The following is a 27,084-nucleotide window of genomic DNA, read 5'->3' on the forward strand; positions in this document are numbered from 1 at the left end:
GATGGGGCCACAGTGTCTCCTGACCCCTCCTGTCTCAGCCTCCAGTATTTATGCTGCAGTAGTTTATGTGTCGGGGGGCTAGGGTCAGTCTGTCACATCTGGAGTATTTCTCTTGTCTTTTCCGGTGTCCTGTGTGAATTTAAATATGCTCTCTCTAATTCTCTCTCTCTTTCTTTCTCTCTCTCTTTCTTTCTTTCTCTCTCTCGGAGGACCTGAGCCCTAGGACCATGCCTCAGGACTACCTGGCTTGATGACTCCTTCCTGTCCCCAGTTCACCTGGCCGTGCTGCTGCTCCAGTTCCAACTGTTCTGCCTGCGGCTATGGAACCCTAACCTGTTCACCGGACGTGCTACCTGTCCCAGACCTGCTGTCCCAGACCTGCTGGAACCCTGACCTGTTCACCGGACGTGCTACCTGTCCCAGACCTGCTGTTTTCAAACCTCTCTAAAGACAGCAGGAGTGGTAGAGATACTCTCAAAGATCGGCTATGAAAAAGCACCCTCGACAACTACTAAGATTATTATTATTTGACCATGCTGGTAATTTATGAACATTTGAACATCTTGGCCATGTGCTGTTATAATCTCCACCCGGCACAGCCAGAAGAGGACTGGCCACCCCTCATAGCCTGGTTCCTCTCTAGGTTTCTTCCTAGGTTTTGGCCTTCTAGGGAGTTTTTCCTAGCCACCATGCTTCTACACCTGCATTGCTTGCTGTTTGGGGTTTTAGGCTGGGTTTCTGTACAGCACTTTGAGATATCAGCCGATTTAAGAAGGGCTATATAAATGCATTTGATTTGATTTGATTTGATGATCACCAGGCAGAATAGTTTAATAGACCAATAACAGAGAGTTCCAAACCTCTCTGCCAATAACATCTAGTTTTTAGGTTACATATCCCTCACATTAGGCCCCCCCAATTAGGTCCCTCACTCAGACAACTCCCAGACAGTCCTAGCAAAATTATTGCTTGAGAAAGCTATTTTTGTTGCTTTTTGACCATTTTAATAGAAAACTATTACAGTAAGTTACTTAACTGTTACCCAGAAATGATTTGATTGAACTCCTGGACACTTCCCCCACTGGGTACAGACATCAATTCAACATCTATTCCACATTGGTTCAACACAACTTAATTGAAATGATGTGGAAACAACGATGATTCAACCAATATGTGCCCAGTGGGCCCGTTTAACACTGTGTATTTAAATACTGTATCACCAACAGTTCATTGTAATATTTCTACTACTGTACATTGTATTTTAGTGACTGTTTATACACACACACACACACCACATATTAACAGTTGAAGTCGCTAGTTTACACACACCTTAGCTAAATACATTTAAACTCAATTTTTCACAATTCCTGACATTTAATCCTAGTACAAATTCCCTGTCTAAGGTCAGTTAGGATCACCACTTTATTTTAAGAATGTAAAATGTCAGAATGATAGTAGAGAGAATTATTTATTTCAGCATTTATTTATTTCATCACATTCCCAGTGGGTCAGAAGTTTACATACACTCAATTAGTATTTGGTAGCATTGCCTTGCCAAACTTCCACAAGCTTCCCACAATAAGTTGGGTGAATGTTGGCCCATTTCTCCTGACAGAGCTGGTGTAACTGAGTCAGGTTTGTAGGCCTCCTTGCTCACACATGCTTTTTCAGTTCTGCCCACAAATGTTCTATGGGATTGAGGTCAGGGCTTTGTGATGACCACTCCAATACCTTGCCTTTGTTGTCCTTAAGCCATTTTGCCACAACTTTGGAAGTATGGTTGGGGTCATTGTCCATTTGGAAGACCCATTTGCAACCAAGCTTTAACTTCCTGACTGATGTATTGAGATGTTGCCTCAATATATCCACATACTTTTCAGCCTCATGATGCCATCTATTTTGTGAAGTGCACCAGTCCCTCCTGCAGCAAAGCACCCCCACAACATGATGCTGCCAACTATTTTTGTTTCATCAGACCAGAGGACATTTCTCCAAAAAGTACGATCTTTGTCCCCATGTGCAGTTGCAAACCGTAGTCTGGCTTTTTTATGGCAATTTTGGAGCAGTGGCTTCTCCCTTGCTGAGTGGCCTTTCAGGTTATGTCGATATAAGACTTGTGGATTTAGATACTTTGTACCTGTTTCCTCCAGCATCTTCACAAGGTCCTTTGCTGTTGTTCTGGGATTGATTTGCACTTTTCGCACCAAAGTACGTTCATCTCTAGGAGACAGAACGCGTCTCCTTCCTGAGCGGTATGACGGCTGCGTGGTCCCCTGGTGTTTATACTTGTGTACTATTGTTTGTACAAATGAACGTGGTACCTTCAAGCATTTGGAAATTGCTCCCACAGATGAACCAGACTTGGAGGTCTCCACTTTTTTTTCCTGAGGTCTTGGCTGATTTCTTTTGATTTTCTAATGATGTCAAGCAAAGAGGCACTGAGTTTGAAGGTAGGCCTTGAAATACATCCACAGGTACACCTGCAATTGACTAAAATGATGTCAGTTAGCCTATCAGAAGATTCTAAAGCCATGACATCATTTTCTGGAATTTTCCAAGCTGTTTAAAGGCACAGTCAACTTAGTGTATGTCAACTTCTGACACACTGGAATTGTGATACAGTGAATTATAAGTGAAATAATCTGTCTGTATCAGTTGTTGTAAAAATTACTTGTGTCATGCACAAAGTAGATGTCCTAACCGACTTGCCAAAACTATAGTTTGTTAACAAGAAATGTGTGGAGTGGTTGAAAAACAAGTTTTAATGACTCCAACCAAAGTGTAGGTAATCTTCCGACTTCAATTGGATATACTGGATAGTTGACATAGCTCACTGTAATATATCTACTTCTAAACATATCATTCTTAGTATATCTTGTATACATTTTTCCGGTGTGCATATGTATAGTATAGATTGCATTTTGATTACTGCTACAGGGCCATTTGTATTGTTAATTAGATTTGACCCGCCGTTCTTGGTTTCTTGTTTTTTTTGTGTACTTGTCTGACATCTTAATGCATTGTTGGGAGCTAGTTATCAGGTATGAAGGTAAGACCCAGATGCAGACCTCGTCGAATAAACAATAGTTTAATAATCCAATAGGGGCAGGCAATAGACAGGTCAAGGCAGGCAGGGATCAGTAACCAGAGGTGAGGCAATGGTACCGTATGGCAGGCAGGCTCAGGATCAGGGTAAGCAGAGGTAAAAAATTCAGCGGAGGAAAAGGTACAGGTCGGTAGGCAGGCTCAGGGTCAGGCAGAGTGGTCAGGCAGGTGGGCTCGGAGTCAGGACAGGCAAGGGCCAAACCAGGAGGGCGAGAAAAGCGAGACTGGGAAAAAGCAGGAGCTCAGAAACAAACGCTGGTTGACTTGACAAACAAGACGAAATGGCAACAGACAAACAGAGAACACAGGTATAAATACACAGGGGATAATGGGGAAGATGGGCAACACCTGGAGGGGGGTGGAGACAATCGTACTATAAGCATTTTGCTGCATCTGCAGTAACACCTGCTAAACTGTGTATCTGACCAATAAACATACATTTGATATTGAGATAAAAAACGCTGCACTGGGCCTTTAACATTAAAGCAGTGTAGCTCAATGTCTTTCAAATTGTTCCTTCCCTATAGCCTGGTAGGCTTATGCTTCCAAATTGTCCCTGAACAGCTAACTGAGAATAATCATCATGGATATTTAGGAATAGGCCTATTCATTTTGAACATCTTATTGGGCAAGAGGAAATACATGTAGGCCTTGTGGTATGACATTTGTATGAAATGGGCCTACACACAGTGTTGAGAAGAGTGAAAATGATTTGACCCCCAAACAACAACACCTACAACCTAACACATGCCCTAGCCTAAGCAACAAAATCATGAGGGTGGATGCTGTTTTTTACAGGATGCTTTTTTGACATTTAAGGAGGCTATTTACCCCACTTTATTTGGTATTCTATAAGTTTTTTGAATGGTTTGTCTGTGTAATAAAATATAGACCTATGGAAATTTGAATTTCATTATTTGTCAAAATTCAGATTTTCCCCATGTAAGGTAAATAGGCCTATGTGTAGGACTATACGGGAGATTGCTATAGGCCTATTAGACCTGTGGGTGAACAAAGGGGCACTGTGGGCAGACAATTAAACCGGTCTGGAGGTGTCTATCTTGTCCTTAGAAGAAGGCACGTTGACCTTGGTATTGGCTGACCAGAGATGAACCCAACAGGGAGAGAGAAGATACGAGTGATAGAGAAGCTAGAGATTTATAGAAGATATACGGTATATAGAGAGAGATAGAGAAGAGCGAGACACAGAGAGAGAGAGAGAGAGAGCGAGAGAGAGAGAGAGAGAGAGCATCAGCATCTATGGACCAGTCTGCTGTAATAGAAAGAAGAAGCTGTTATTATCACCAAACTGTGCGTCACAATTAACGCCATTATGTTTATCCTGAGAAAAGAGCGATTTCGTAGACTACACCATTCTTTTGACTATGTACGAATTACAGTCATGTTCTTTTTCTGAGCTAGCATATCCAGACCGCTTATGGAACACTGTTAAATGAGACTAGAATATCTGCATTGCCTGCCACTGTCTGTGGAGCCCTACGATCGAGCGCACCACCCAGTCGAGACAGTAACGCACGATCACAAAGAGATGTCAGGCATTTTTGAAGAAACATTTCATGTTTTCTGTACCATCATCAGCCTCGCAAAATACCAGAAGGTAGAAGATTTTTATTCTACAAATAATAATCAAATCAAGGTCCGTCCGGAGTTGTAGCCTATTTCCATGCTTTCTATTTATAAGGAGGCAATGCTTCTCGACCAAGACCAATGAGATTTGTGCTGTGGCCGCAGCGAAGTAGATTTGTAAAAATACCGTAAATACATTTGGACAATTGTCTTCTCGAATGCTTTCACGGTAAACCTGTGTGATTGATTCTGAATGGTGCGGCGAGAGAAGGCTAATTCTGGGGTTTTTGGCACCAGCGGATGCTGCGCCGAAGAATGGGATACGCCGACCCTACGTCGGGTAGAGATTTACTCGGCAATAGGTCGCTTTGTTTTATATTCATTTGCGCATTTGGACTGGTTACACTTTTACAACAGATTCTCTATGGAAAAAACTACATTAAAAGGTAAGCGATGTGAAATACAGTGCCTTCGGAAAGTATTCAGACCCCTTGACTTTTTCCATATTTTGTTACATTACAGCCTTATTCTAAAATGTATTAAATAGTGTTTTCTCCCTTCATAAATCCACACACAATACCCCGTAATGACAACGCAAAACACAGGTTTTTAGACAGTTTTACTAATTTATAAATAAATAAAAAAACACTGAAATATCACAGTTTACATAAGTATTCAGACCCTTTACTCAGTACTTTGTTGAAGCACCTTTGGCAGCAATTACAGCATTGAGCTTTCTTGGGTATGATGCTACAAGCTTGGCACACCTGTATTTGGGGAGTTTCTCCAATTCTTCTCTGCAGATCCTCTCAAGCTCTGTCAGGTTGCATGTGGAGCATTGCTGCACAGCTATTTTCAGGTCTCTCCAAAGATGTTCGATCTGGTTCAAGTCCGGGCTCTGGCTGGGCCACTCAAGGACATTCAGAGACTTGTCCCGAAGCCACTCCTGCCTTGTCTTGGCTGTGTGCTTTGAGTCGTTGTCCTGTTTGAAGGCAAACCCTCGCCCCAGTATGAGGTCCTGAGCACTTTGGAGCAGGTTTTCATCAAGGATCTCTCTGTACTTTGCTCCATTAATCTTTCCCTCGATCCTGACTAGTCTCTCAGTCCTTGCTGCTAAAAAACTTCCCCACAGCATGATGCTGCCACCACCATGCTTCACCGTAGGGATGGTGCCAGGTTTCCTCCAGATGTGTAGCTTGCCATTCAGGCCAAAGAGTTCAATCTTGGTTTCACCATAAAGGCCTGATTGGTGGAGTGCTGCAGAGATGGTTGTCCCTCTGGAAGGTTCTCCCATCTCCACAGAGGAACTCTAGAGCTCTGTCAGAGTGACCATCGGGTTCTTGGTCACCTCCCTGACCAAGGCCCTTCTCCCCCAACTGCTCAGTTTAGCCGGGAGGCCAGCTCTAGGAAGAGTCTTGGTGGTTCCAAACTTCCATTTTAAAAATGATGGAGGCCACTGTGTTCTTGGGGACCTTCAATACTGCAGAAATGTGTTGGTACCCTTACCCAGATCTGTGCCTCGACACAATCCTGTCTCGGAGCTCTACAGACAATTCCTTTGACCTCATGGCTTGGTTTTTGCTCTGACATGCACTGTCAACTGTCGGACGTTATATAGACAGGTGTGCCTTTCCAAATCATGTCCAATCAAAATAATTTACCACAGGTGGACTCCAATCACGTTGTAGAAACATCTCAAGGATGAACAATGGAAACAGGATGTACCTGAGCTCAACTTTGACTCTCATTGCAAAGGGTCTGAATACCCTTGTAAATATAAATAAATACAAAACATTCTAACCTATTTTCGCTTTGTCATTATGGGGTATTGTGTGCAGATTGTTGAGGAAAAAAATGTATTTAATACATTTTAGATTAAGCCTGTAACGTAACAAAATGCTGAAAAAATCAAGGGGTCTGAATACTTTCTGAAGGCACTGTATATATCTTCCACAAATAGCCTATAGGCTCAAATCAAATAAATAACCATTCATCTGAAGACTCAATTATTATCAATTGCATAATGTTGAAATGTAAGGGACGGCCTGACATTTTAAAATGTTGTGAATTAAATTGCTCTGTTATTGTTATAACTGCATTAATAATGTCATTGTAATTCAGTGTGAATATGGGAGTAGTGGTTGTAGTAATTGCTGCATGGGAGGAGGGGGAGGGGTGGGGGTTAAGCTTGAAAAATAGCAAATCAGTCTTCCATTTTTCCAGTGGCATATATAAACTATTCTCATGAGGTGAAGCATCACGTTCATGCTACACACAGAGCCCCAGCTCATTATGGTAGTGTACCTCCTTTTTAAAGTGTTTATTCGATTTTCAGTTTCAGTCTTGCGTAAATAAGGCTTGGATATCTACTGATATCCTATCTGCTGATATCACAGTTTTAAAAACAACTCAAATCTATTGATGCAGTTCATTGTTCAGTATTTTTCACTTAATATTGATAATTCTGCATGTTAATGTCGAAGGGGTTATTGTCCGATTCGATAGTCATTTAGCTACTATACACTGTGGGCTTCAATGCACACACAGTCATGCTGCTGTTTCAGCATAATGCATTCCTAAGATGTTTCGTAACACCTCTGCAACAGTAATATCTCTATTAATAGGAACTCTACCTCTTCTCATGCAATCTGTTGTTGCTAATAGCACCCATAGTGATACATGCTATTATTAATCACAGGAAGGCTTTGACTTCGGCATTATCATCTGCTGGGATGTTTTTCATTGGGAGACGAGCAGATACTGAGAACCTGATATGTTTTCATCTTTAGATAGGCCTATTTAACACCCCCCAAAATAAATAGTGCATTATAGCTTTGCCTTACAGCAAACATACATGTGCTGTATTCTAACTGCCCCCCCCCCCGCCCCCGCCCAACGCCCCCTCACATGTGTGTCTCCCCCACTGCTTGGGCTACTCTGATGAAATCCTGTGGATTCATGGCATCCACTATCGAATATGTTATGGCTGAGATGGCATGAATCCAGCCCCAGCAATCAATCAATCAATCAATCAATCTATCTATCTATCTATCTATCATCTATCTATCTATCTATCTATCTATCTATCTATCTATCTATCTATCTATCTATCTATCTATCTATCTATCTATCTATCCTGCCCCGCACTCCTAGCACTCTGACTGGGAAAGATGGGAACGGGCTACAGTCACAACGAAGCTACTGAGCCAGCCAGTGGGCAACAACGGCAGCCATTTTGCTACACAGTATCTGCACACCTCAGGAGAAAGAGAGCGAGAGAATGAGAGTGTGTTTGAGAGAACGAGAGAGTGAGCGTGATGGAGAGAGTGAGTGTCTTAAAAAGGATGTCACTGTGAGATATTCTTCCCCCCCACATGCTGAAACCATGACAACAAGCTAAAGTTGTGAATGGGACCAATGGTCCAACCCCTCCCGACCTATGCTACCAAAACGTAGCCCAGTCAAACGCTGCCTAAGGACATGGGTCTCAATCTCATGAGATTCTCTTATGCTCCAAAGGATCTCAGTAAACTATCTCTGCAAATGACCAGATTCTGTGGGTCTGGAAGAGACTGTACTACAGAAGACACTTAAACTACAATGCAATAATGCCAGTTGTTGAGAGCACCATCTGAGAATAACCAGCATGAAATACATGTCCTTTAGTCCTCCATTACTCCAAGATTATTTTAGATTTTTTTTTGCAACTGTAGACAGAATTGGGTCATGGACTGCCATTTTGATCTTTTTCGTTTTGCAGACTTTGTTTTACCCTCAATGATTTGGGTACACAGTCGTCTGATGATGTCACCATTTTCCAAAGAAGGTCCAGATTATGTTAGACCTTCAAGATAATTCAGGGTCACTATTCAGAGAGTGCACATGTCTGTTAAAAGACATAAGGCACATGTGCTTTGGAGTGGTGTAGTGCTTTTAGCATTCGGGCAAGTAATAAATCTCTCATTTTGAATTTCCACAGCGTGTATCATATAGCACAGCCTGGCTGCAGTGACATTAACAAACACGCCTTAAAGCTCTATGCCAGGGTAGAGATCGCGAGGCTGTGAAATCACAGGGTAAAGAGGAAGAAGAACTTATTAAATAATACAGTGACCCACTTTGGAGCAGTGCACATGATCTTCTCTCATCTCCACTTGACTCGGAGAGGGCGATGCCTAAAAATACCCGCAGCAGGCTGGGTAGGCTACAAGTGGCACCAAACAGTCTAGGAGATGATGTTAGAAATCCACTCAGAGATAACAACTAGCTTGACTAGATCCATCGATATGTTTTTTTGGGGGGGGGGGCACAATTTTACATTTTTGGATTAAACTCTTGGTTATTATTTAGTTGAACTAAAACTCCAAAACTTCACCCAGACCTTTTAAAAAAGACTGTTTAGTTGAGCATTCCGATTCTTGATTCAATTATATAATTGGAACCATAGCATCCGTAGCAGATTATTCTAAAACAAAGCTTAGCTATTAGTATGTTGATTGCCTGCCGACCTTCCCTTAGAGGAGAAAACACCGGTAGGACTGTGACAAATGTCTTCATAGATAATGGACATGGGCACATTGATAGTTGAGTCTCCGTTGAGTAAGCACTTAAGAAACCTTCACCAGTTGAAACGATTATTCTGAGTGATTAATGGACATCCTATTAGGCTATTATTCCTATTCTACTCTCACAACCATAACTCTGCCCCTGCAGAAATAGCTAAGTTGTCTTCTACTCCAGACTATAGGCCTTAGAGTGCAATATGGACTGCTGCTAACTCAATCTATTTGGGTCCTTTTCTAATTAGCTGATTTATGTTGTTTGGGATTGTGGTGTAGAATTGTCAAAGACTTGTTTCCGCATAATATGATAGTATTGAAATTGACAGGCTGATAATACACGCTAAACAAAATTGACGGGAAGCAATATTGATTTATTGATCAACTCAACAGTAGCAGAACAGTAGCTCTTTAATGCCTATAAATAGTCTTCAGAGTGACATCAGCCATATCAACACTGTGCCATGTGACATCCGTAATATTAATTTGGATAATATGGTGGATCAGATAGGTCAGGTTCAGTATTTTTAGAGACCACATCAGCAGTTTCTTTGTTGGGAAAAGAAAGTGTCACCTTTTTTGAGAGAGGGCATCCTTCTAGTTGGATGGTGTGCAGTTGTGCGGTGGCTGCACCCACTGGTTTCTTTAGGAGCATCATGTAGCAGATCCAGAAGCCTAAATCCATGTCCTGTTTTAGCACACTCCATCCTGACTGCAACAGCCAGGGGCAGAGTGTCATTGAGATTTTTAAGTGGTTCTCTGAGAACCAAATGGGCGCGCAGTATTGACATGAGGCCCAAAGTAGTGTTTGTTTCATCACATAATGTGCTTATGGAGAGGATTTATGTGCAAGATTATTGTCCAGTACACTGTAGTGATACGCTTTGCTGTCCACAATGATTTAATGGAACAAAGTCACAGGATTATTTGCACAATGGCATGAACGCTCAAATAGGTTTATTTCGATTCATATGTTTAGGCTTCAAATATGATGATTGAAATCAAACATGTCCCTTTTATACAAAATCCATCTTTGAATTAAATCATTTTAATTTGTTACAGGTTTGGATATTTGGTTGGGATATTTGGATTTGCCTCGTGCAATTTTGACAAAAATCTGTTCAATTCACTCCTGTTACTCAGGGAGGAGATGGAATCTGTCCCATCCAGTAGGGGTCAGCGTCGTGGCCTGGGAGGCTACAGGTGCTATGCACCTCTCAACGGTGGCCTATATGCCGCTGTTGTCTGTAAACCGTTAAGTATCCTCTCAGTTTGTCTGTTCTCTGTGTAACCTGTTAACCATAATCATTTGGTTCTGATTTATAGAATGTGTTGTGTGTTTTTTTTTAGATTGTGCATGAGCGTAATGTGCAATAATACCCTACAGGCTAATCTACCGAACTAAGATGTGCTGCATATTGGGCAAAACCCCCTAAAATGGTGAATGATTAGGGGTTTTAGTGAGACAACAACTGAGATTTGGCCTTTTTGACCACAATGAATGGATTAAGTGAAGCATCTTTATTTCATGTCATAAACAGACGTAGCATATTTACACACTGTTTTAAAACCAAGTGTGTTTTCTGTCCCAGTGCTCTGCAGCAGAGATAGAAGTGTGTGTCTGCTTTGCATGCCATTCTCAGATTTGAGGTATCCTTGCCAACCACACCAGATGGCCAGACCCATATACACTTCGTCATTCAGCTGTGTCTGAGCTTGGACTTATTTGTCCCCTTCAGATTTTTACCTACTGTTTTTGCTTGTATATTTTTTTCTCTCTCAATTTAGATTTTTTTTATGGGTGTTTTATTTATGACAAATGTATTACTGAGTTTCTAGATCTGTTATCAACCATGGTGTCATTATCTAGGTTCATTCTAACCATGTTTGGCTTGGTTTCATTAGGTTTACTAAAGCCAAATGCTGATCCCTCTGTATGGTGTGGTGTGTCTGTGTGTGTTTGTGCATTGTGTATAAGAGTGTGTGTGTGTGTGTGTGTGTGTGTGTGTGTGTTTGACTGACTGACTGTTAGTTCTCAGGTAATTAAAGCACAATAAATCCCAAATAAACTGCCTCATTTTCTTACTAGTGCGCAACAGTTTAGCCGACTCAAAGGAGACGAGACAGGAAATTGGACCGGTCCTGTAAATTTCTTGGATGATGGATCTCTGAAGCCTGCCAGGAATGGGAAGAAAAGGTACATTTCCAATGTGATTGACTGACTGTACAACACCCCTGTGAGAAAGAAAGAGAGATAGCGAGAGAGAGAACTTGAGATTTCCTGCTGATTACCCAGCCCCCTGCATGTGTGGCCTGGGCCTTAGAAGCCTCCACTCGCAATGCATAACCAGTATAACCAACAAACTGCTGTACTAACTAACTAGTAAAGAGACGAAGTCAGCAACACACACATCAATATTTTGCTTCTGCTTGTTTTGCATTTCTGAGGAATCCAAGTTGAGATGTTTGCAGGGGTGATGATGACACAGGACTCACTCACACTGACGTTTAACTCTAACTTACCTGTCTGCATGTTGACAGATGTTTCCGTCAGAATTTTCAGCCAGATTCACAGATCTCCGTAATAGTCACACCCTGCCTAGCCGATATTAAGAAGAAAAAAAAACGCTCTCAAAGGTAGGCCGGTCTGAAGGCATTTTAAGTACTTTTACAGAAACCCAAGAATGCCTCTTTCTTTTTCATTGGTCTGAAAGGATCAAACTCTCATATATTTTCAGTGGTGGTTGCACTGCAGATTTGCTCTTGCATGTTGTCTCATCCCTTCCACCCCCTGCCACCCCGTAACCCTCGAATCCCCCCCCCCGAGAAGTTGGTTGGACCACGGTTCTCCTGTTGATGTACTGGCTTCTCCTTGTACCGCTGTGTCTCATCCAGCACCCATTTCTCAAACGCCTTTCACCCTCAACCTGTGTGTTCATGCATTCTGCACAGCTCTGTGTGTATGTCATATACATAGTGGACACATCTCTCTGCTCCCCTATCGCCTCTTCTCACATCTGCATTGTATCTCTCTGCGACCTACCTGGATTACCTTTCCTTTTGTTTTCCTCTCAAGAGAAGACAAAAATATGAAACATTTCCCAGTAGGTCTCTGGCTTCAGTGGGATGAGGACCTAAAGTCAGTAGGTGTGATAACCCACTGGTTATTAATAGGCACTCTTCCATCAGGCCATCCCTCATGGATAGCAGAAAGCCAGTGTGGCATGGGTGATCTAAGACGACATTCAGAGTCATCCTCTTTCTTCTCTATCTAGGCTACAGTGCTCATTAGGGGTTCATCATTAGAGGTAAACCAAAAGAAGCGAAGAAGCAAATTTTTCAATGATAAAGGATAAGAGACATGCTGCTCTAGACCTTTTAAGTATTTACTTGATAACAAGCCAATCCAAAATACACCGCATCATCAGGGGGATGTAGACAACCAGTTTCATTGTTCCTTACTAATTTTGATTTTTATCCCACCATCTCGTTCAAATGCATTTTTCTGTCATGTCGTCCATGTTGTCTTTTTGTGTTTTATCTCACCTCATTTTACTTTAACAGCCACATCAATCATGCTTACAACATTAATCCCCCTTTTCACCAACATTCTCCACCTCATCCTATCTCACCGAGATAGCATTTATTCTACAAATTCACTCACTGGCGTGTCACATTGTGAAGGCCGTCATCTTGGATTCAACTGAGCAACACCTCACCCAGCAGACAAAATTTGACACCTGACGTCATAATAACTTAATTTTTTGGTTGTAAACTGGCTTTCTGGTATAGTAGAGGGGACTTCATATAACCAGATTACACCCAGATAAAGACGACATCAACACGTGATTGGAAATACATTTTAGGGTTGTTATCTTGTCGTATAGCCAGATTACAATCAGATTAAGACATATTTTATGGTTCCTAAAAAGATGTTTAGCCAATGGAACCAGTTTTGCCAGCTGGGCAGCCACTCTGTGTCCATCAAGTAGAAAGTAGGACTCAAGTTCACCTATTTAGTATCTACTTTTAAATATTTTCCAAATAGAAAGCACCTTCTCAATAGGTATCAGGTATTGGGAGCTTTTAGCTCTCCTCCTTTCCTGGTGCCTCTGAGGCTATGCAGTTGGCTGTGGTCCTCAGGCAAGAATCCTCCTGCTCAGGCGCCAGACAGGGCAGCCTTTTCCAAAGCTGGTACGTGGATCAATAGCATTATCCATTACAAGCCTATTTAAATACACCTAGTGGGAGATTTGACTCCTCTGTGTGGCTCTCTGCCTGGTCTGAGAGGGAGGAAAAGATTTGGGTTAGATTCTGGTGCTGATGATGGTCTCAAAAGGGAGGAGAAGATGCAAAATGTTAGTCAAAAATATTTTCTGTCATGCTAAAATGTTCACCATGTTCTCACTTTCCTTAAGTTTCCTTCCCTTCAGATGTCATTGTGTTTGTCTCAAATTTTACACAATCACTACCACCATATCAATCTAATGCTGTTGTTGATTTTTTGTTTTTGTTTTATGTCACCATTTTCCTGTATAATGTTTCTTTATTGGTTTATTTATTTATTTCCTTGTCTGAAACCTCTTGTTAAGAAGAATCTCCTATCCTCGCAAGCATGTAAAGGTTGTATTTGTCCAATCAGGATTTTATCAAATTACATCTGAATCATTCAATGAGCTGTAAAAATCTTATCGAATAGTTTGAATCTGAGTGAGAATGATGACTGTGTACAGTATGTACATTATGATTATGTGTATGATTGTGCATGTATGTGGGTATGTATGTGTGTGCATGTCATACCAGATAAGGTAATAAATACAAATGTAGGACCAACAAATTTTCATGTGATCTTCCTTAGTTAAATTTCGACATGCAAAAAGATCTGCAGATAAGGGAGACATTTATGGTTATTCCAGACAGGGACTGATGAACTCAGGCTAACTAGCAAGCAAAATGTGGCACATGAAGTCTAAATGAAGTTATATTCTGGTTGTAAACTGGTTGAGAATACGTCTTATAACAGGATTACAACCAACTGGTCTATATTACAACTAGGTAAAGACATATTTTCCCGTGACAAGACCAATACGTCATGGGAAAGATGTCAGATAATCAGATTTTATAATTATATCCAGATAAAGAGGCTTACTTGGTTTCTAAAAAGACATGGAAAAAAGCTTCTTTATACAACCAGTATACAACATGAGGTAACACTTTACTGTAGGTGTCCTTATGCATGCATTCATAAAGCCTTTATAACAGATATATAACACATTATACAATTTGTCATAAGCTGTCATAAGTAGGTTTAAATATTTATGAGTCAAGGCATGAGACGTTATAAAACCAGTTATAATGTGTGTTAAAAATGACTTTTTGTCCTGTTGTCATATGCGGTAATGTCAACTGTTAATAGCAACTGATATTACGCAGTCTGCAAGACAACTTATGTCATATGTTGTTACATGCTACATTAGAGTCTACATACCAGATGTTATAACAGGATGCTATGTAATTTACCAACCTCTGTGTCACATTATTACATTGAATGAAATGATGGGCGTCATAACCATGTCATAACTATGCCCTTATAGAGTGTGCACAGACACCTTAAGTAAAGTGACATTAATTTGAGGTGTTATACAACAGTTATGAATGTGCTTATACCACACGATGAGTTGAGAGTATCATTAAGCATTACCATTCAAAGGATCTCCAAGAAACATGAGCAAATGGGAGCACAGATGTGTTTCTTTATTTTAAAAAAGCACACATTATAATGCCAACAACTTGCCAAAAAAACTTAAATATTGAAACGAAATGGAAGCAAATATAGTTTTCCAACAAAATCAACGTTGCTGCGGCACAACAGGATTTGTGACAGCTGTGAAAAAAGTAAGATGTGCAGGCTACAGTAACAATGACAGTGTGAGGACAGACTCTGGGAGACGAGAAGCAAGTACAGGGAGGCGTGGGAGCCCGACGAGCCGGCTGAGGCGTGGAAGCCCGACGAGCCGGCTGAAGCGTGGAAGCCCGACGATCCGGCTGAGGCGTGGGAGCCTGACGAGCCGACTGAGGCGTGGAAGCCTGACGAGCCGGCTGCGGAGTGGAAGCCTGACGAGCCGGCTGAGGTGTGGGAGCCTGATGAGCCAGCTGAGGCATGGGAGCCTGGCGAGCTGGCTGAGGCGTGGGATGGAGGCCTGATGAGCCAGCTGAGGTGTGGAAGACCGTTGAGCCGGCTGAGGCACGATGTGGAATGGGAGCCTGCCGAGCCAACCGAGGCAAGAAAACCTCTCGAGCCAGCTAAGGCATGGAAGCCTGACGAGCCAGCTGAGGCACCCTCTGTTCCTTCGGCAGCGGCACCCGGACCCGATGTCACCAACCCCAACAAAAAACAAAAAAAACAATATTGGTGTCTGTATTTTGTGAGGACAGATGCTGGGAGATGAGAAGCAAGTACAGGGAGAGAAGATGTAATGGATAAACAGACATGAAACAAAACAAGGACAGTGTCTGGACAAGGGGAACAAAACGACATTAATGCAAAGCTGTCATCAAGGCAAAGGGTGGCTACTTTGAAGAATCCCCCCCCCCAAAATGTTTTATTTGTTTAACACTTTTTGGGTTACTACATGATTCCATATGTGTTATTTCATAGTTTTGATGTCTTCACTATTATTCTACAATGTAGAAAATATTAAAAATAAAGAAAAACCCTGGAATGAGTAGGTGTGTCCAAACATTTGAATGGTACTGTACATATAGATAGCATCAGTTATTCTCAGTGAACAAGTTTCTGATAGATACCAAACATGGATACTATAGTATTATTCTATCACATCCAATATACAGTGCTCTGAATACTATAACAGAGAGATGTACATTTGGCCCCCCAGAAGGGGAAGGGTCGACTAGTCCTTGGGCTTTGTCCTTTGGATCTTGTACCAGTTGCCATGCAACTCCAGGTTTCAGAGAGCTCAAAAATTAGGGCCAAGCCTACAATATTGCAAAGAAATGTGGCAATTTTTTTTTTGTGCTGAATACAAAGTGTTATGTTTGGGGCAAATCCAATACAACACATTACTGAGTACCACTCTCCATATTTTCAAGCGTAATGGTGGCTGCATCATGTTATGAGTATGTTTGTAATTGTTAAGGACTGGGGAGTTTTTCAGGAAAAAAAGAAACAGAATGGAGCTAAGCACAGGCAACATCCTAGAGAAAAACCTGGTCTAGTCTGCTTTCCAAAAGACACTGGGAGATTAATTCATCTTTCAGCAGGACAATGATAACCTAAAACACAAGGCCAAATCTACACTGGAGTTGCTTACCAAGAAGACAGTGAATGTTCGTGAATGGATGAGTTACAGTTTTGACTTAAATCCATTTGAAAATCTATGGCAAGACCTGAAAATGGTTGTCAAGCAATGATCAACAACCAATTTGACAGAGCTAGAAGAATTTTGAAAATAATAATAGGCAAATGTTGCAGAATTCAGCTGTGGAAATCTCTTAGAGACTTACCCAGAAAGACACACAGCTGTAATCGCTGTCAAAGGTGCTTCTACAAAGAATTGACTCAGGGATTTAAATAGTTATAAATTACATATTTCTGTATATTATTTTGAATACATTTGCAAACATTTCTAAAAAGTTTTGCTTTGTCATTATGTGGTATTGTGTGTAGATGGGTGAGATCCATTTTGGATTCAGGCTGTAACAACAAAATGTGGAATAAGTCAAGGGGTTTGAATACTTTCTGAAGGCGCTGTACACTTTAAATGCAATTAACTTTTCATCTTAATACATGTTATTTAATGTTGTTTTTATCTATGTTATTAGCTGTAGCTAGCTAGTTAGCTAAGTTTTCCACATGATGAGCCAAGATCTCTTCTCCCATCTTATGTTTCTTTTACGCCTGCTACGTTAGGTTATGTTAATCCCCACCCTTCTTCTGATTTCAGCGATATGATTCGCTGACACAAGTTTCCGGATCCAATGAAAAGTTATAGCGGTCTCTTGTGTCAGTGAATCATGTAGCTGAAATCGTAAGAAGAAGAAGGGTGGGACTTACCAACATAACAACACAGAAGCGAGAAGATCACCTCACAAACCAATAGCGGGCTAGATGTGTGAATGTGTAGTTCATACATCCATAATCTATGAGAATAATTTTTGTCTTCCCTCAATTAGCCACAAAATCCCTAGTTTGAAAGCAACTGTTTTTCTGGAAGCTGTGCTGCGCCGTTTTCCCTACATTTTCCTCCACATGGGCCAGCCCCATAGCAATTCAAGTTCTAGCCAATGAGCTTCAGCCCCTCACCATTTGAGTGACAACTAGCAAGATTTGTACACAGCATTGCGAGAGAGAGAGAGAAATGACGTGGTGCACATATCTGCACATATGTGACGAAGTACGCAATTTTCGGGGACAATTTTTGGCTCATGAGCACTACTTTCAGAACTACTGGCTAAAAAGTATACAAAAGTACAGGAGAATCTCTTTAAGATTAAAAAGTAATTGCCTCTAAACTAAAGTATATGTGAAAGAGAATGTATTGTGTGATGTGCTCCAAAATAAGCGTTATATTTCAGAATTCCCCAACTAGCTAGCTACGTTTAGTACCTCTAGCTCTAGCTAGCTATGCATCGGTGGGGACAGGCAGCACAGTGAGGCCTCTTTGCTCATGTCGTGCCACTAAGGGTATGAATACACATTGTTTGGACTGTGTAGAGCAGGGCTCTCCAACCCTGTTACTAGTTACCTGACTGACTAACTAGCTAGCTAGCTACCCATTGTTTTTGTAATATAGCTGCTGCCATTATTGCTGTAGCCTGCACATCTTACTTTTTTCCCATCTGTCCTATTTTTCCACAGCAACATTGATTTTATTGTAAAATTATATTTGCTTCCATTTCGTTTCTACATTTTTGCTATTATAATACGTAATTTTTTAGTACATCTGTGCTCTCATTTGCCCATGTTTCTTGGAGATCCTTTAAATTGTAAAGTTTTATGATAATCTCAACTCATCCTGTGGTATAAGCACATTCATAACTGTTTTAAATTAATTAAATGAATGGAACTTTACTTAAGGTGTCTGTGCACACTCTTATAAGAGTGTGCACATATGACATGGCTATGGCGCCCATCATTCCATTCAATGTAATAATGTGACACAGAGGTTGGTAAATTACATCACACCCTTTTATAACATCTGGTATGTAGACTCTAATGTAGCAGGCATATGACATAAGTTGTCACCCAGACTGTATAATAGCAGTTGTTATTAACAGTTGACATGCTCTTTAATTACTTGTTACTTTTATTTCTTATTCTTATTCGTATTTAAAAATATATATAATGTTTTTAAACTGTATTGTTGGTTAGGGGCTCGTAGTAAGTAAGCATTTCACTGTAAGGTCGCATGTGACTAATACAATTTGATTTGATTTGACATTCGAGCATAGGACAACAGGATGAACATTCATGTAAAACACTCATTACTGTATAACCGGTTTTATGCTGTGACTCATAACTATTGAAAACTACTTATGACTGCTTATGAATGCATACATGAGGACACCTACATTAAAGTGTTACCCAACCGGACTATAATCACATAAAATACCAGTTTTTCCCCCTGCGTAAGTATGCTGAGTCTGCCTTATGCAGTGAGACAGCTGCAGTTACTCCCCATGTTCTCCATTGGCATCATAATGTGCAGCTGTGCGGTTCACTCTATCCAGCATACTGTACATGCCATACAACAGAGACAAACCCTATCCATGATAAAGGTTATGCAGTCTAGGTGCCCCTGCCATCAGGATTTAGTCATGTTTTCTCACAACTTACCACAAGATTTCTACCTCCCCCTTCCCCTTTCTCACTATGTATTTCATGCTATTTTTGTTGTTTGCAAACACAATTTTTTGTTAAGAAGAATGTCCATGTTAATTGTTGTTCCCCATGTGAAGTCAAAGTTCCCATGTCAAGTCAAAATACATAATGAATGTTATCAGCAACAAGAAAATCTGAAAACAAAACAGAGAAATTATGGTAGCTGGTGACTTAAAAGTGTCCAGGATACATATTGTGGATCCCGTATCCATAGGAATGATATCACACCTGCCACTCATTCCATAACAATGTCTTCACTTTAAAGATTAATATTCATAATGTATTTTAAAGTAAAGCCACAATTGTATTGGAATAAAGTTAAAAGTGTCCCACAATGTATAACATCTTTCCCCAACCCCACTGTGCTATGTGTTTTGTGTCCCAGCCTCTTCCTTTTTTATTGTTGATTATTGTGTAGATCAGATCAGTGCAGCGTGACGCTGACTGTGACTATCCCTCCAGGTATCTGGACTCATACGATGGATCCTATGACTACAACTCCACTGCATGCAAAGAGCTCAGGCAGGAGATTATGGATGTCAAAGTCCTGACCATGTGAGTGTAATCGCCTGTGTTACACTCTTAGAGAAAAAGGTTCTATCTAGAACCTAAAAGGGTTCTTTGGCTGTCCCCACAGGAGAACCCTTTGAAGAAATATGTTTGGCTCCATGTAGAACCCTTTTGGGTTCCATGTAAAACCTTTTCCACTGAGGATTCTACATGGAACCCAAAAGGGTTCTACCTGGAAACAAAAAAAGGGTTCTTCAAAGGGTTCTCCTTTGGGAACAGCCGAAGAACCCTTTTGAAACCCTTTTTTTCAAAGAGTGTACAAATGCAGTGATGGGCAACTATGATCCTCAAGGGCCTATGTGCCTTGCTGGTTTGTGTTCTCTCTTTGAAATGTTGATATTAGATATTGGAGGAAGCAAAGTCTGTGCACTCAGTTCCAACATGCAGGCCCATCCCTTGTCCTATCAACAAACATTTAAATAATGATTTTATAATACAGCAGTAGGAAGCTATGGTGGGAAAAACAGACAAGGGCAAAGATAGATGAGAAAGTAGGCGAGACAGGCCTTGAACCTCTTTTGCCAGGGGGATGTACAGTGCTACCACTAGAACAGACTCTGGCACAGGCTTACATGTTCTTGAGGATGTTTGAGCTATTTATCACACCTGTAAGAGGTGCTTGCTGAGGGACGGTGTGCCAGGCCAGGCAGCAGACAGCGCAACAGACAGACAACAACTCCTTGGCTCTGCCAGCAGTTACAGTGCAGTGACTGACTCTCATTACACTACTGCCAGCCCTGGTAGTGCTTTCCCTCCCCGAGCAAATCACATTTTCCAATCATTGAGGGGGAATGTCAGTTCAAGGGGAGCTATTTAGAGACCTTCTATTTCTGGCCATCCCATCTTCTCCTCAAGACGGCAGACGCAAGGCGTCAGTCAGAGGGAGTGCCTGGGCGCAATGCTAAATCCAGTGCCACAGCTTCCAGTGCCATTCTCATGTTACACCTCAGCGCGTGTTTAATATTCATATTACAGAGCAGAGTGCTGCAGTGTCATCTCTGTGGTTTTTGTAGCTCCATGCAGCCCCCTCACCCCGTTTTTAAATATTAAAATATTGTATCTACCTGTGCAGTTTTCAACCCCCTCATTGTGAGACCATCTACAGCAGGGATTTTTTTGTGGCCCTCACCCAAATAAAATGTACCCCTCTGATCTGCAGTATATGCAGTGTAGGGCCATAGGGTATAGGGCTTATTCTTAAACATACATGGATCACTTGACTCTTCTCTTGTTTGTCTCGGTTTTATGTGGGGTTTCCCTTGCCCATCTGCCAGGGTGAAGACGTCGGAGCTGTTTGAGAGATGGAGGAACCTGCAGGTGTGCAAGTGGCAGCAAAACATGGTGGAGACCAACAACTTCAAGTGAGCTTCGAATTGACCTTTAACTTTAACGCATCACAGAGATGGCGTTTCAGGTCACCGTTCTTGCAGTCACGCTGTACATCTCAAAAGATTGCTCTATCATATTATCGTGGTTCACGAGACCTTAAACACTTGTTTAGGCATTGTGATATCTGATCATCTGCGGAGCGGGAATGCGGAACAGAAGACTTGGAATGCCACCAGTCTATTAGCATCAGCCTGTTCAGAGGAGCTATTAGTGCTCTCCTACCGTACATCACACACATTAGCCTCCCTCTCTTTTCTGTGGCACTCCCACTCAGTATCGGCCATCTCTATTTAGTGTGACTCTGCCCCTATAGTACCAATCACATTGCTTAGATGTCTCTCTGTATATCAAGGCATCTTTATTGTGTGACTAACCAGACTCATAGAGAAACTTTCTACTGCAGGGTTGCACCGTTCTAGTCCTCAGGGACCAGTGTTGCTAGTTTTTTTGCAACACCCTTGTTCTACTACAGTTTTTTGGGTCTGACAGTAACTCTTCCCTTCTATTGTTCTCTCCAATAGGACTTCTCTGTCGCGGTGTTGTAATGCACCCTCCTTCCTGTTCACAACCAAGAGGAACACTCCAGCAGGCACCAAGCTGAGGTATGAGGTGGACACCAGTGGCATCCTGCCCATCAGTACTGAGGTCTTCAAGATGTTTCCTGACGTGAGTGTTCCAATTCTAACAATATACAGTACATCATCCTGTATGACGTCCTGTACGACTACCTATGCTATGTACCCTACCTCGTACCCTAAGGTGATGGAACTCCACTTTCTCTGGTTATAAAACTGTAGCCCATATTGCTGTTTGACTCTGGTTCTGTTTCATTGAAAGGACATGCCATACTCCAAGTCTCAGTTTAAGAAATGTGCCGTTGTTGGAAACGGAGGAATCATCAAGAACAGCAAATGTGGGAAGGATATTGACTCCGCAGATTTCGTGTTTAGGTACACGTCATCTTTATTCTGTAGTGCTACAAATATTTCCAAGCATCACGCTTGGGTTGATTTATTTTTGACTGCAGATATCAAATGGCAAGATACACTGTTTAATTACTTTCACTCTGCTCAGACCTCAGAATCTGCATTGAATAATGTAAATAATTATCCTTCCTTCAAAGATGCAACATACCACCTATCAACGACAAGTATTCAGCTGATGTAGGCGCCAAAACGGATCTGGTGACGATTAATCCAAGTATTATAACGGAGAGGTACTGTAAGGCTATGTCAACAAAAAACTGTATTCCCACTGGGCACACACTGGTTGAGTCAACTTTGTTTTCACATCATTTCAATGAAATTACGTTGAACCAATGTGGAATAGACGTTGAATTGACATCTGTGCCCAGGCATGCACACACACACCCTCTAGACCTGAAATGCATTAACGGCAGCAGTTACAATGGGTGTGCACTGCACTTAGTAAAATGTAATGTTCTGGCACAGAGCTGCAGCACGTCCTTGCAAACACACACACACACACCAACACACACACGAAACACACATACACCTCCTCCCTCTTTATACACACTCTAATCCCTTATCTCTCCTCCACCACCAGATTCCAGAAGCTAGAGAAGTGGCGGCGACCATTTTACGAGGTTCTTCAGAACTACGAGAACTCGTCAGTGGTCCTACCCGCCTTCTACAACACGCGTAACACTGACGTCTCCTTCCGGGTCAAGTACATGCTGGACGACTTTGACTCCCAGAGGGGTGTGTTCTTCTTCCACCCCCAGTACCTGCTCAATGTCCAGCGCTTCTGGACTGTCCAGGGTGTCCGCGCCAAACGCCTCAGCAGCGGCCTGATGCTAGTCACTGCCGCCATGGAACTGTGCGAGGAGGTCCACCTCTACGGCTTCTGGGCGTTTCCCATGAACCCCTCGGGCATTTTCATCACGCACCATTACTATGACAACGTCAAGCCCCGCCCCGGGTTCCACGCCATGCCCCATGAGATCTTTAACTTCATGCACATGCACACGCGAGGTATCCTCAATGTACACTCAGGACCTTGCACATGATCGTGCACCAGAGCCACGCCCCCACTGTAATGCATCGTGGGAAGTCATCATTTATTCCTGTTGTTGTCTCGGTTCTTAATTTACCATCATTTTGCATATCTTAATTTCGATACACTGGTGTTTTCTTACAGTTGACGAGAGATGGCCTTTTGAGCTCACACCGTATATTTGTGCTTTTTACACTAGCTCCATGTGTTGAAGGTTGCTTGCTTTTATGCCAACACGATCATTTCTCTTGATGTGTTTCATACTCTCTTGCTGAATAAGCAACTCCAATGGCCGCTGGTATCTCTGATTCTGTAAGTTGCTTGTTCTAATGTGAAGTGATCTTTCCTAGTGGTGTCGTTTCTGTGAAATCTTAGTGGCTCGGTGGTACTGCTGTACAGAGGTTTGAACTTAACGTGTTGCACAACTATTTACACTGAAATAAGGCCACTCTGTGTGTCCATCACCTCCTCCTGTACTTTCTCTTTGCCGCTTCCTGTGTTATGATCCCCCCTTGTGCTCTCTTTCTCAGACACTCTGTAGGTGTGGCAGCTTTTATTTATGTCTGTGTAAAATTCCTGAACACTATTGACGTGGAGCGAATCCAAAATATATGTTCAAAGATCCAAATGTTCAACTTTCAGTTGTCCAGCTACATTCAACTGTTTTATATGGGTAAATATTTATTATAAAACACTGTTAACACTCCTGACATGAGAGGACCTTTTTCATAGGTCCACTTTCTTCTGTACAACTGACTAGCCAAACACTGGAAGATACCCTTGGATATTTCTGATGTGAAATGGTTGTGTTTTATTTGCTTGCTGTTTTTGGACAAAGGTGAGATGATTCATATTTTATAATCACCACCACCATAGTAGGCCACATAGTTAGAAAAACACACCCTGGCCCTAGTTATTGGACACTATTGACCAATCTGATTTCTCTCTGTCATCCATGTCTTAAAACCATGCTGCCTTATGATATAAATGTACAAATCCTCTCTCAGATATGCAATTCACCCCTGAATTGCTTATCTAATGGACGTTTGTATCAAACAAACTCTTGTTCCTACTGTCTGCAGACTCACCTTAATAACCATGACGAGAAGAGGTTCACTTCTGCTGTTGAAATGACTAAATATAATATAATTCCTGTAAGATATAATGCTATTTGCATACTCATGTGATGCTGTGCATGATTCTACTATATTCTCTGTTTTGTGTGTGCCTGCAACCAACACATGTTTACAACGACCAGCTTCTGCTAAAGCTCACAGATCATTGGGAGAGATTAGTTTTAATTCAAATGATATTACATTTATCATCAATTGCACACAAGGCCCAACCGAAACTTGACTTTCGCTTTTAACCCAACCCTTCTGAATCGGAGAGGTGCAGGGGGCGGCCACATTGGGCACCCAGGGAGCTGTTGTTGTGGGAGGTTAACTGCCTTGCTCAAGGGCAGAACTACCTTTCGGTTACTGGCCAAATTCTCTTACCGCTAGGCTACCTGAAACCTTATATCAACCTTGAATGGATTTTAAAAGAGAACTGATCGACAAAGGCACTTTTTTTTTACAGATGATGGAAAGGAATTACTAATATCGCCCCCTTTGAAATGATATGATTTTTTGTTATCATTATTATCACTGCATCGTGTAATTTCCCTTTTTGCAATGTGACAAAGTTGTAACCTTGAAAGCATCATGGATCTCAGCCTTGGAATGCTGTATGTTTGTTTCTATTAGTATTTGTTGTGTTTAACTGTGACAGAGTGGAGGAACATTACTGAACTGGAAACGTAGGACCATTCTTCTGTACATGCTGTGCAAGGCTTTTTGATTTTTGTAACGTCCCAAATTCCCATGATCTTCTATGATCACTCCTAAAGTCTTTGGAAGATTGTTTCTTTGACTTGTAATTCACAGTCACACAGATTGTGTGTAAAAGACACAATGCACAAAATAAGTTATCCGTATGAGCACATTAAATAATTTCAAGTTTGAGTCTCAGAATCACAAAATATCATAATTTTATAGAGTAAAAAATAACTCGGTAGAAGAATCAGTCCGAAAATGAAAGGATGGAATTATTAGAGCTTGGATGGAATTATTACAGTTTGAACAGTGATATGAAACCTACATTCTGGGTCATTCTTTATATTGTGTTTGTAAATAAACATGTTTGGATTTTCTGCTTGTCCTGATCATTTACTTTCTATATTTAGATGTCTGATCTACGAAGAAATGTGGAATTGGGTCAGGCATACAACAACCAATCATTTTAGTCCAAACTATACCCACCAATCACCATACAACCCAACAAACCCACTGTACTAACACTGCAAGTGAGAAACTCAGAATAGCACCGCATGGAATTGAATACATTACAGTATTTGGATACTTTTTCAAGTGTGTGGAATTGAACATGACAGGAAAATGCAACATTTCCCAATGAATGACAGCGAATTCAATCTTGTCATCTGAAGTCAAGTATTTTGTCTGCAGTTAATGAGTAAATCGGGGGCCATGTTCATTAGGGGACGCAACGGAAAGCGTTTCAAATGTTTTGCAACAGAAACGGAAAATGACAGTCAGTCTTCTTCCGTTTGGTGACTAATGACCACAACATATGTGCTCCTGATGGATGGACCACAACCACATGACCAATTTACTGTCTCGTTTCAGGTCAGCTGGCCTCTGGTTTGTCTGCTCCAATTAGCTCCTAAGCAAAGCTACTGTCAGCGCCTCAATAATTAAACAGACGGCAGTGTCAGTGTCCTATCCGCTCACTGAATCACTTAAGCAAGGCTGCTACTGCTGCGCTGCAGCCCCTTTACTCCATGGTCAAATCCCACTGAGTCACCAGATACCATAGCTTGTATAGGTGAAATAGTAGCACACCCATATTAACCTGTCATGGCAGTGAAATGTGAGAAAGACCATGCCACTATATATGAGGTATTGGGACCCCAACACAAGTATCAAGTATAAAGTAATTTTAGATACATAACACAGATAAATCAATTAAACTCATAGGTGATGTGATAGACCCTGTACCTACACACCATGAATGGGGTATCAAGGCAGACCCGGCCTATAGCATATAACTCAGAGTGCACCACCATGTGCCTTCAGAAAGTATTCCCAGTCCTTAACTTTTTCACTGGCCTACACACAATATCCCATATTTTCAAAGTGGAATTATGTTTTTCAAAATGTTTACAAATTAATAAAAAATGAAAGCTGAAATGTCTTGAGTCAGTAAGTTTTCAACCTTTTTGTTATGGTAAGCCTAAATAAGTTGAGGAGTAAGAAAAATCTTAAGTCATACAATTAAGTGCATAAAAATAGTTTTAATGTGATTTTTGAATGGCTACCTTATCTCTGTACCCCACACATTTATCTGTAAGGTCCCTCAGTCGAGCAGTGAATTTCAACCACAGATTCAACCACAAAGACCAGGGAGGTGTTCCAATGCCTCGCAAAGATCTGACATTGAATAGCCCTTTGAGCATGGTGAAGTTATTAATTACACTTTGGATGGTGTATCAATGCACCCAGTCACTACAAAGATACAGGCGTCCTTCCTAACTCAGTTGCCGTAGAGGAAGGCAACCGCTCAGGGATTTCCCCATGAAGCCAATGGTGACTTTAAAACAGTTACAAAGTTGAATGGTTGTGATAGGAGAAAGCTGAGAATGGATCAACAACATTGTAGTTACTCCACAATACTAACCTAAATGACAGAGTGAAAAGAAGGAAGCTTGTACAGAAAAAAAACATTCCAAAACATGCATCCTGTTTGCCACAAGGCACTAAAGTAATACTGCAATGTGGCAAAGCAATTAACTTTTTGTTATGTTTGTGTCAAGTCTAATACAACACATTACTGAGTACCACTTTCCATATTTTCAAGCATAGTGGTGGCTGCATCATGTTATGGGTATGGTTGTAA

The 27,084-nt window shown here is 41.4% G+C and overlaps 1 protein-coding gene across 5 annotated transcripts; it reads left to right on the top strand.

Moving 5' to 3' along the window:
- The first annotated feature begins 4,351 nt into the window (after positions 1-4,351).
- On the top strand, positions 4,352-25,321 carry LOC115203807 (alpha-2,8-sialyltransferase 8E). 5 transcript variants are annotated; one of them, XM_029768817.1, is made up of 10 exons: positions 4,352-5,138; positions 10,395-10,505; positions 11,341-11,448; positions 11,793-11,888; positions 19,615-19,707; positions 20,997-21,083; positions 21,633-21,777; positions 21,949-22,061; positions 22,235-22,327; positions 22,678-25,321. In XM_029768817.1, the coding sequence occupies exons 1-10, from the start codon at positions 4,993-4,995 to the stop codon at positions 23,138-23,140; spliced, it is 1,455 nt and encodes a 484-aa protein (XP_029624677.1). In that variant the 5' UTR covers positions 4,352-4,992; the 3' UTR covers positions 23,141-25,321. The 5 variants fall into 5 exon arrangements, with proteins under 5 accessions (XP_029624677.1, XP_029624678.1, XP_029624679.1 ...); XM_029768818.1 differs by lacking the exon at positions 11,793-11,888 and having other exon boundaries at positions 4,353-5,138; XM_029768819.1 differs by lacking the exon at positions 10,395-10,505 and having other exon boundaries at positions 4,353-5,138.
- Positions 25,322-27,084: the final 1,763 nt, after the last annotated feature.

This window comes from Salmo trutta, chromosome 12 (assembly GCF_901001165.1).
Source record: "Salmo trutta chromosome 12, fSalTru1.1, whole genome shotgun sequence".
NCBI classification, from domain to species: Eukaryota; Metazoa; Chordata; class Actinopteri; order Salmoniformes; family Salmonidae; genus Salmo; species Salmo trutta.

Excerpts from the sequence above, each read along its gene's own strand:
- LOC115203807 (XM_029768817.1), top strand. The coding sequence starts at position 4,993 with ATGCTGCGCCGAAGAATGGGATACGCCGACCCTACGTCGGGTAGAGAT. Across the intron at positions 11,889-19,614 it reads AAAAAAAAACGCTCTCAAAG|GTATCTGGACTCATACGATG; the intron begins GTAGGCCGGTCT and ends CTATCCCTCCAG. Across the intron at positions 22,328-22,677 it reads CCAAGTATTATAACGGAGAG|ATTCCAGAAGCTAGAGAAGT; the intron begins GTACTGTAAGGC and ends CTCCACCACCAG.